This window comes from Mixophyes fleayi, chromosome 6, assembly GCF_038048845.1.
Source record: "Mixophyes fleayi isolate aMixFle1 chromosome 6, aMixFle1.hap1, whole genome shotgun sequence".
Taxonomy (NCBI): Eukaryota; Metazoa; Chordata; class Amphibia; order Anura; family Limnodynastidae; genus Mixophyes; species Mixophyes fleayi.
The window spans coordinates 196,066,025-196,077,550 of record NC_134407.1 but is presented as its reverse complement, the minus strand read 5'-3'; the positions used below and the strand labels follow the sequence as shown (position 1 = coordinate 196,077,550).

The 11,526-nt window shown below is 39.2% G+C and overlaps 1 protein-coding gene across 1 annotated transcript; it reads left to right on the top strand.

Annotated features, from left to right (window-relative positions):
- Window positions 1–1,112: 1,112 nt before the first annotated feature.
- On the top strand, window positions 1,113–11,152 carry OTOP3 (otopetrin 3). Its single transcript, XM_075178365.1, has 6 exons — window positions 1,113–1,461; window positions 2,701–2,837; window positions 4,897–4,955; window positions 7,977–8,086; window positions 8,212–9,410; window positions 10,982–11,152. The coding sequence occupies exons 1-6, from the start codon at window positions 1,113–1,115 to the stop codon at window positions 11,150–11,152; spliced, it is 2,025 nt and encodes a 674-aa protein (XP_075034466.1).
- The last annotated feature ends 374 nt before the right edge of the window (window positions 11,153–11,526 follow it).

The following is an 11,526-nucleotide window of genomic DNA, read 5'->3' as shown; positions in this document are numbered from 1 at the left end:
AGCAAATATAGAGCTATCTATTAAATCTAGCTTAAAATACAGTGTCTTCCATGTTAAATATTTTTCCTTTGAAATGGAATAGATGTGAATGAAATAATACAAAGCTTTATGGCTTGTTATGCTCATTAAAAAAACAATATAGTTTACATATTGATATATAGTTATTTTATTTAAATGGTAAATTTCAGTTTTGTGATCTACTTTTTATTACAGTGAGTAATAATCTGTTGTCCATTTTATTGATACTGCATCAGTTTAGCTGCAAATTCTACAATTATTTAAAGGAGACCTTCTACATTACTCCACTCAGTAATAAGATGATTTAAGGTGTATCAGAGGGACTTCACCAAATCGTAGTCTTCAATCACAGTTTTTAATACAAAACACAGCACAGCAAAGCATTTAATGGAGTGAGGAATGAGGATACAGTTCAAATTGTATCAGATGCAAATCAAAACTGTTTCTCATCACCTACTAGTTCATCATCATCATCATCATCCGCTATTTATATAGCACCACTAACTCTGCAGCGCTGTACAGAGAACTCACATCAGTCCCTGCCCCACTGGAGCTTACAGTCTAAATACACACACACACACACACAGACAGAGACTAAGGTCAATTTGTTAGCAGCCAATTAACCTACAAGTATATTTTTGGAGTTTGGGAGGAAACCGGAGCACCCGGAGGAAACGCACGGAGAGAACATACAAACTCCACACAGATAAGGCCATGGTCGGGAATTGAACTGAAAAACTCATTTCAGAACAAGGTGTAATCACAAGTGGGGTTATTTTCTGATAGAAAGTATTAAATTAAGTATATAATCTTGAATTCCCAATGGCTAGTCTAATCAACTGGCTAATATTGAAATGTATATATATATATATATATATATATATATATATTTTATTCTTTTAATTTAACAATGTATATTGACTATGTTTATGGAACGTGACATGATAGGGGTGTAGTGTGCCTTGACTACTCTGCTGGTGACATTCTTAGATGTAGCAACAAGTCCTTAAATAATACATTTAAATACTGTCTACTATATGATTTGGAGGCATTGGTTTACTAAAATATGATTTATATTTAATCTTGTTTTAGGTATGGGATCTAAAGAGCCGAGCCTGTCTGTTGCCAATGAGGGTCTCAGTATAAGGTATGAATATTCATGGCTCCACCGACACTGCACTTCTACACTAATTCATCACCAAAGAGCGCGAGGTTCTGGACGGCTACTCTCAGGGCTCATGGCTATGAATGTGGTGTTCCTGGGTGCTGCCGTAATCAGCAGTGTAATCCTCAGTTCAATGCCCACTCAGAACTCTCATATCTTCCTTTCAATCCTTATGGTGTGCAGTTCAGTATGGGCACTCTACTATATGCTGGGGACACGCAAGAAACCGTGCGTGGCAGTGCTTCAGGATCACCATGCTGGCGCACTATGGCTAAGAGGTCAGTTACAATGGATAATATGATTGGGGCTGTGACTTACGTATCTCTGACTCCCTCATATTTGCTTAAATATAATCTTGTATATTTATGTGAAACTATATTTCTAATAGCCATGATTGCAGCATGTAAAAGCAATTTTGTTACATTCACAAATGTATACACTAATTCAGTGATGGGCAATCTGATACACTTCAGAGGCCAAATGTTGGTGCCCTCTAACCTTTAAAAGTACCGCTAATTCCCCAGCCAAGTAACCTCAGCCCACCTCCTCCCCTGCAGCATTCTCCGGCAGCATTCTCCTGTAGCATTCTCCTGCAGCATTCTCTTCTAGCATTCTCCTGTAGCATTCTCCTGCAGCATTCTCCTGCAGCATTCTCTTCTAGCATTCTCCTGTAGCATTCTCCGGCAGCATTCTCCTGTAGCATTCTCCTGCAGCATTCTCTTGCAGCATTCTCCTGTAGCATTCTCCTGCAGCATTCTCCTGCAGCATTCTCTTCTAGCATTCTCCTGTAGCATTCTCCGGCAGCATTCTCCTGTAGCATTCTCCTGCAGCATTCTCTTCTAGCATTCTCCTGTAGCATTCTCCTGCAGCATTCTCTTCTAGCATTCTCCTGTAGCATTCTCCTGCAGCATTCTCCTGTAGCATTCTCCTGTAGCATTCTCTTGTAGCATGCTCCTGCAGCATTCTCCTGCAGCATTCTCATGGGGCTGATTTTCCCTGAGTCCCCTAGGGCAGGCCTGGCCAATCTGTATCGCCCCAGATGTTGTGAAACTACAAGTCCCATCATACCCTGCCAGCAATCGCCTGGCTATCAACTGGCAGAGCATTCTGGGGGTTGTAGTTTCACAATACCTAAAGAGCCACAGGTTGGCCAGGCCTGCCCTAGGAAATTCAGCTCTGTGCTGATCAAACTAGGACTGAGTGACTTTATGACAGGAGGACCCCATGCTTTGGGTTTCCCTGCTATAGTATAACCAGCCCAGCCGGGTATAGAAGTGCTGGTAACAGCTTTTTCCCCTGTAATTTGCCACTACCAGCTTACAGTATGAGTGCACATTTTTTGGGGGAGGGGAGACTCCATTTTTTAACTATTGTTTACTTTACCTTTTAATAAAAACATTTCAAATCATCATCATCAGCACAGATCTTTCCACCCGCCCTCACTCCTCGCCGACGAAACAAAACTTAAAAAAGTGTTGAAAAATACAAAACTGAAGTATCGCACCTTCTCTTTGCAGCATCTCTTGCCCTCTTCGGAATCTGCAGCCTCCTACTCGCTGTCTTCAAAATTGGCTATGACGTGACTCTATTGGCCTGTAAGTTGCACATGGAGATCGTCTTCTCTGTCATGGAAATCGTCTTTATAAGCACACAGGTAACATATTATATGTATGTAATTATATTATATGTTGGTTAAACAATTAATAGATATGTTTTCTTCTACTTGTCAGGAACCCATTTGAATGTCAGACAGCATCATATGATATTATGATACATCTTCTGGTAACACATTCATACAAACATATTTTTATCATATTTAGATTCTTAAGGGGATGTTAGACATAAATTGTAAAAATAAAGCACTTTACCATAATTCTGTCCATGTGTTTTTCAATTATTTAATGCCCAATGAAAACACCCTAATCAGCTGTCTCTCTTATTTATGTGTATTTTGTTAAAATTTAGGTACATTTATATTGCTTAAAAGTATGTACTTTGTCAATGGTTTTTTAAAAGTGACCCATCACCAAAATTTTTAAAACAAAAAACATGCACGGTTATAAACATATAACCTGTAGTTTTAATATAAAAATGTCAATATTTTTTTAATATCAGATATTTTCTTTTTCTTCCCTGTGTTATACACTGAATGTTGACTTCTGCTTGGGTGTTCTCTGTTCTCCTCTGATCTCCCCTGTACTGAGATCTACCGTTGTGCCAGGGCGGTATTGTACCAATTCTTTCTTTACTCTGCAAAGAGAAAAGGGAGAAATCTACTTGGTATGGCCTAATGCATAACAATTGGTGAATAGGGGAAGCTCCTATACAGTCAGTTTTCTCAAGACAGTCTTATTTTTTTCCACATTAAATCTTTAACTGAAAAGACTTATTTCCCTTCCCGTTAGTCTAATTATGCAGTTAGGGGGAGATTCAAATTGCCGGCGAAGTAGGGTGCGGACATCACCGCGATGACCGGCTGTTCACCACATTGTCGGCAATTACAGTAGGAATCTCCACCCCATAGAGGTGCAAGGAAAAATGAATGAAGATTCCAGTCATAACATTGGCGCGTGGTGTCTCCATGGATTTTCTGGAGATACGTCACACCGAATAGTATATGAGGACCAGCAGAGTTAACATACTATAACATTTTGATTTTGATATACTGAACATATTAAATTTGACACCGAAACGTGAACACAGATAACTAGAATCTGATTGGCTGCTATAGGCAACATCTCCACTTTTTCAAACCCGCAGTTTAGTAAATATACCCCCCATATGTTTCTCTGATTAAATTTGGTCTCAATTGTTCCCAGTCCCACCCCAATGAATAAAAGTCATCAACCCAGCTCTATTCATGGACTATAACTTCCCTAAAATGCTAATTTAAAGTACACTGCAGAGTGACAATTCACGGTATGGCAAAACAAAACCAGGATTCGAAGATTGTATCACCGGAACTTTACATCTCTGTGAGACGGCACGTTCTACTGCATAATTCAATATGCACAAAATTTCCCTGTAATCTCGCTCCTCTCTATGGCTGGGTACACACTGTACAAAATTTCTCCAGATGTGAAATTCTTAAAGATTTTTTTACGATTGAAATGCCGATTCATTGTACACACTATACACGCTTTACATGATTTACCTTCAGATCTGTGCTCTTCATCTGTCATAATCATCTGCTAAAAAAAAATTGTGACTCTGCACACTCGATGAACATTCCATAGAGATCTATGGACACTGCTGGTCCTGAGTTCATACACACTGCAGAATTGGAACGATATCGTTCAATCATTGAACGCCATTTTTATTCCGGTTTAAAATGCAAATGAAACGATGCGAAGTGCTTTGGAATGATAATCATTCCTCAATGCAGTTTACACACTAATGCGATATCGGCTCGGTCGTTTGATTGGTCCGATAAAAATCACAGTAGTGTGTACCCAGCTTATAGCAGAGGCTGAACATAATCTGGATCACCCTAGGTACAGTAGAAGATGATCTCTTCAGTTATAGTATAGATATGCTCTCTGTGATACTCTGCAAATAATAAATACATGATAATCACATGCAGATAGCAGAGGTAAAAAATAGATAACGTGCAGATAACAGTGATATAGGAGTCTGACTACACACACTATACAGACAAGTACATGCCAGTTTTAGTATGGGTGAGTGTGACTTAGGGTGTGTTTCTCTTACAGACATGTCTTCTGTGGCTTTCCTGCAGGGATTGTATCCAGGTCCAGCATAATCTAAGCAGGTAGGCAAGAAATATGGTGTATAGAGTTGGAAGGGGTAGGAAAGAAGACGCAGATTAGGGGTAGTATTTGTAATTAAATATAGTGAGCCATGACTGGTGCAATAGATCACAGTGGGCAGCAGACATTGCACATGAGATGCTTTTGGTATAAGTTAGATTAGGGCAAAGTTTGATAAGATGAGAGATAGACATTGGCTTTAAGCATGTGGTGTTGGTATATGAGAACTGGGAATGTGATGCGAGGGACATGAAAGTAGTGTGTTAGGTCTTGCTGATGACTGTTTATTTCCTATCATTGTCTAAACTGTGAAATGATAGTGAAGTTTGGTGCTGAGTTATGTTTTATTCTTAAATCGATCAGTGTAAGAGCTCTGTACAGCAGAAAGCTGAAACCAATTTTATTTTATCGTGATCTGATGGAGAAAAGAGCTAAGGAAGGAGGCATTTTATTTTTCGTCTGGAGCATGGAATAGGGAAAACAACTGATGTTTTATTAGCAGATGCATAATGAAATGTGCTTGGAGAGTTGTGGGGAAATGTGTCTTTAATAATGCCACTGTATGTATAGGTCTATAGCACTTTCTAGTGTACAAAGAGCGTTAATTGTTGTGAGGCAAAAGTAATAGCTTGAAGCATTTTGTTAAAGAAGATGTCCACCCTAAATTTTTATTCTTTATTTGAAATCCCAAAATCCAAATATGGAGAACCACAGGGAAAACCTCTTGATTGATCACTGTTCAATGACACATTGGAGAAATTTAGCTAATACTACGCTCAGCACATGATCTTGATAAAGCTGATTGGACGGCTGGTGTGGTCATCCAATAGTGCACTGAGTGGTGTATTCATTCAAACTTCTCTGGTATTTTAGCCCTGGAGAAGTTTCCAGTACTGCATCTAGCAGAGTGGAGTTTTTTCGAGATAACCAGTTGAGAGAGGGGGGGGAGATCTTCCCTAATATAACTATTTTGAATGGAAATCTCAAAAGCTGCATTGTTGTTACTCAACTTGCAAAGTACGTGTTTATTGTCAATTAATTTTGGGGGAAAACAAAGTTGTAGCATACGTGGATGTAAACAGATACATATTAAAGAAAGAGGACACCCCCCCTTCCCCCACGCATACACACACACACACACACACACACACACACACACACACACACTCTCCCATGGAGCACTCATCCACTTGTCAATAGAATGGTCTTTAGTCCTTAGTTTCCTTTCACTACATTCCGACCACCCTGACAGCGAGGCGGTTGGCTAATCTGTGGAAGTAAAAGGCACCAACAGTTTGCCTGCCCAGCCTTCTGTGCCCAACGAATCCAAAAGTGCTATAAATAGTCCTAATGTCCTATTAAACATTTTATCTTCTTATGGTCTTAAAGCACCTGCCTTTAGTCTTCCAACAGCAACTATCGAGAAGCAGCTGTACTGGTGACCTGACTGATCATAGATTTCCTCAATAAGACACTACAAAGTCTGCACATCCATTCTCCACCCACAGTCTAAATACATATTATCACCCATTTTAAAATTGAAACGAAGAGCTGAGTGAAACATGTAGCCGGTGTATTCCACACTCTACACTGCCTTTCTGTAGGTGTCAGTTTCTTCTGGCAAGTAGAGTAATAATCCATGATAAATACAGTATCCACAGCAACCACCTCTGTATCTTAAAAACAAAATGAAAGAGGTGGTCTCCTGCTTTTTATAAAAGATTAAAGAGCATTTGTTACTTACACACATTTCATTTGAAAAAATCTGTAGTACAGTGAATTGGGGAAGGGCACTGAGAGTGCCCAATTTCCTCCATCCTGGCACCTACAGAGAGGAGTTCACTCTTTCAAATGATTTGACTCCTGAGAAGTTATTGTCTGGTGATAATGTGCCAGACAGTAAAACCTAAACTACAGAAAAATTAAGAAGTCTGGTGATTGGGTAGGTGGGCACGGATCTTACCCATCATGGTGTAAAAAAAAAAACATGATTACCCACTTTCAAAGGATGTGGCCAACCAGTAGTTATTGTTTTATGATTACATGTAATCACCAGACAATAACACTATACACTATAAAACGATTAAGGAGCCCAAGATAGGGGAGGGGATTTGCTATGCCCAGATCTTTCATGCTAACTACAAGAAACTATAGTGACCTCTCATTTGAAAGAGGATAGTGCCTCTTATTAAGTAATTATTCTTTGGGTATCACCAGACAATAACACCCTACACTACAGAAAGCATTAAGAAGTCCAGAGATGGAGGTTATCAGAGGCAGGCTGGGCTGGGGGGCTGGGGGACATCTGCCCCCGGGCCGGTCCCATAGTGGGCTAACTTGGGCTGGGTCACTGGGCCACCTGCATATTTTCCTTTAAAATATTCCTAATAATCTTGCCGCCTGGGCCAAAATTTGCCAGCGCTCCCCTGGGGCCTTATAATGCATAGATCTCCCCCATCCTGGATTCAATAAACTAAGGGGTATCCTTATTTGTTGTGTTTGCTTGTCTATTCTTAATGAACTATCAATATTATTCCTATGCATGTATGTATTCAATTCAAGACAGTGCAAACTAGCAAAAAAAATATGCATCATCATTTTCTAGTGCCGATTTTATTATGCAAACCTATTTGTAGAATCCTGCTTTTTGCCATTTTGGAAAGATGGATTGATGCCAAAAGCAAGAACCACAATGTATTTATTGGTGACTTTCATAAACAAATATACATATACTTGTTTTTAGTTCACTTTCTTACAATTTCAGTTAAATATTTTCTTTGCTGTGTTAGGAGGTGTAAGCAAACTAATGGTGTTTCCTTAAAATTCTGCAAAAAACAACGAATAATGTGTGTAGATACAGCATAAACAAACTACTGATATTGATGTTGTAATGTGACCAGGACAAAAAGTGCCAAAATAGGCTCAGCACAGTGGTGAGAAAAAGCTTCAGTGGCGAAGGAGTTAAGTAAATTTCCTTTTTGCTATGTACTATGCAACCACTCATCTCAAAATTTAATTTTCAGATGTGGCATTATGCTGACACTGTCCACCAACCTATTACTTTGGCTCCTGGCTGTTATAAATGACTCCGTGCACCAAGAGTTGGAGAGCTCAAAAACAAACAGTACATCAGGTAAGTGACATTGTCCCAAAGATCCCAACAATACATCAAAATGTAAAAAAAATATCTTTTGTTATTTTTTTTTCTGAAGCTGTTCATCGTGCACTACTACAGCTGATCCTCTGTCTCCCCTGTAGATGACAGAAGTGATTGCATGTGCCCAGCATTCTCAATGTGTGGGACTTTTCAGCGAGGATATGTGACCATATACCCATTCAACTTGGAATACAGTCTTATCTGTGCTTCTATGCTTTTTATAATGTGGAGGAACGTCGGCAGGAAAGACGTTCTTCACTCTGGCATTTCCCACCCTAGCTTTCGTCTGCAAGGGGTTCTTTATGGTCCAATTCTAGGTGCCGCTGCTTTGATAGTAGGAATTTGCATCTTTATAAAGTATCAGGTAGAAGCCTCTGCAGGAACAGCAGCCACCTCTGCTCTTATTCTATATTATGGGTTCAGTGACACTCTACTGCCTATCATGGTCATCTCCTGCTTCATAGGAATAATTGCACAAACTTTTAGGGAGAAGCACTGGCTGGAAGTCACGGAACATGACAGTGAGCATAGCGAAGGCAGTGGGGAGAAGGGTAGAGAAAATAGGCAAGAAGTTAAAAAAGAGTGTAGGCATAGGAATGTGGAGGGATGTAAAACACATGGACAGGGGGAAGGAGATACAGGGGAACACAGAGAGACAAGGGGAGAAGAGGATAACTGGCAGGACCAAGAGGAAATTGGGGAGCATAGAGAGGTACAAAAGGAAAGTTGTCAGGATAGTGAAGGTCCGATAGAGGATGGAAAGTACAATGACAATTTTGCAATGCAGGAGCCGGTAAAAGAAGAGAAAAAGGAACATATAGAACCCAACCATCATAAGAGGACATCAAAGAGAAAACTCAGCTTGGAAAATCATGACCACAAATACCTAAGTCAGAGGAGCCAACCTAAAAACTACACCCGTAGTCTTGAGATCATCCTCTTGTTGGGAGCTGCCCTTGGTCAATTTTCTATCTCCTATTATTCCATAGTTGCCATCGTAGCCAGAGGTTCATGGAAATTGATGAACACTTTAAACCTGTCATACTCGGTCCTCATGATCTTGCAGCATATGTTTCAAAATATTTTCATAATAGAGGGCATGAGAAAAGAGCACAAGGGTCATATCTACCCCACAGCACATAAGGAGAGCAAAGAGGAACAGGGGGAGGCTCCTCATAGAATGTCCATGCAGGAGATTCGCAGAGTGTCTTTGGCCTATTTGCAAAGCGTTGGACGCCTCAGTGTCAGCCGCAGACTGGTGAAGGAGATTGCACTTTTCCTAGTGTTCTGCAATATAATGGTGAGTCCATTTCTCTTCTATCTGTTTAGGTCACTGTGCTGCAGACAACAAATCAAATCAAGAATCATGTATGTGGTGAATGTCCTTCTGAGCCATAGTAAACCATCAAGAACTATGTACTATGTTATAGATAATGTTACAAATGTGGACAATAGTAATGGAACAGGGTTTTATTATATATTTTGAACTTTTGGTTTCTGTAAAGCTACAAATAAAAATGTCACCGTGCTCTCAAATCTGACACTAGCCGTAGAAAGCTTCAGATATCATGGCACATGAAAGTAACCCAGAAAATTGCCTGATCTCCAACATTATGTAAATTTAAGAAACCTTGGGTCAGCAGGAAAAAGTGAGGTAGTTGTTTTGCATTTAGTTTAATGGAGCTAGAAGTTATAAAATGTTTAACTTGATGGACTTGTGTCCTCATCTCAAATATGGCGCAGAAGAGGTTGCTACTAATATAATATTAATAAGAATTTTTATACATTTTAAAAAGTATTAAATAACACAAAACATACATTATATGTATGCAAAGTCACCATACCATGACAGATATTTACAGTATATTTACATTATCTATGAGTAGACGAGTTCTGTTATTTAGAGATTGTTACCCTCATATTAGCAAAGGAGAATCTACTTGGAAGATTTTAACTAATAATTAAAGAGCAACTACCAATTATTTTCATTGTCTGTCCTTACTCATACACTCTTCACATAAATGTTTTTTTAAACCATCACAGCCTCTTTGATATCCTTATGAAAGGTTAAACAGTGATCAGATCATCACATTTTTGTTACATGCAATTCAACCTTGAATTTGTAAGTGAAATATATATATTACTCTATACACACAAAGGGCCTGATTCATTAAGGAAAGTTAAACAAAAGTTAGTAAGGCAAAACCATGTTGCATTGGAGGGGGGGTAAATTTAAAATATTATGGCAGATTTATTGTTGGGATAGTGCACGTACTAGATCAACTTTAAATTTCAGTTTACAAATAAGCTATCAAGTATTTGTGTGCTACATGAAAAAATACAGTATTTTCCATATGTGCAAAATAATAAACTAATTTGCATCCCTTGCATTGCAACATGATTTTGACCAGAAAATGTGAGTAAGAAAACGTACTCAATTTTTTGCTTAACATTCCTTAATGAATCAGGCCCAAAGTGGTCGAAGTGTAAATTTAGAGGGGGCAGTATGAAAAATATAATAGGAATGTAAGTGAACGGAATTTGATAGTTTTACAATGAAGACAGTAGTAGAAGTGGTGGTATGGCACTTTGATCATGCAGCACAATCTTATCCAATTTAGTCACATACTTGTGCTGTTGCCACTTGAGCCAAGAGGTAGGATTGGCCCGTGTGGCACCACCTTAACTTGTCAGATCCAGGTAGATCAAAATAATGCCTATTTATTAGACTAATATTTTCTCTGTTGGAAATACATACTCACGGGTCCCCAGTGACCTTCAGAGCATAACAAACCCAAACAAAATGCCCATGACATCATGACAACTTCTGTTGTACAGAATTACTTTACATGGTTGTTTTTCCTCTTACAGTTCTGGGTCATGTCAGCATTTGGAGATCACCCACAGTACACAAATGGTCTAGAACGTGAATTCTATGGATCTTCATCTTGGTTTTCCATCCTCAACTTTGGGCTCCCACTGTCCGTCTTCTACAGGATGCATAGTGTCGGAGGGCTACTAGAAGTCTACGTTACTGCCTAATATAAAAGACTATAGACTGAATGTTGTTTCCATGTAAATATGATCTGTAGATAAATGTCCTCTTATAACTTAAGGATGGGATTTGGTGGATCCGGCAAAAGCAGAAATGGCAGAGTGTTGAGAACATTGCTATGAATTTTCACGCAAAACCAAAATTTAGCAACTGAACTGACCGATTCCCAAAGGAGCGCAGTTTGGGTGATATATTGAGTTCACTTTTGCTTCACTATTCCGTGGAATGCCATTACGCACACTATTTAGAAATCCATGTTTTGTGTAATTTAGTGAAAACTGGTATTGAATCTGCTGTGTTGGAGGTTGTGAACACTTATGGCTAAGTCAGCTGGTGAAATGTGCAACATTTCGCCAGCCAA

Excerpts from the sequence above, each read along its gene's own strand:
- OTOP3 (XM_075178365.1), top strand. The coding sequence starts at position 1,113 with ATGGGATCTAAAGAGCCGAGCCTGTCTGTTGCCAATGAGGGTCTCAGT. Across the intron at positions 1,462-2,700 it reads TGGCGCACTATGGCTAAGAG|CATCTCTTGCCCTCTTCGGA; the intron begins GTCAGTTACAAT and ends TTCTCTTTGCAG. Across the intron at positions 4,956-7,976 it reads GTCCAGCATAATCTAAGCAG|ATGTGGCATTATGCTGACAC; the intron begins GTAGGCAAGAAA and ends TTTAATTTTCAG.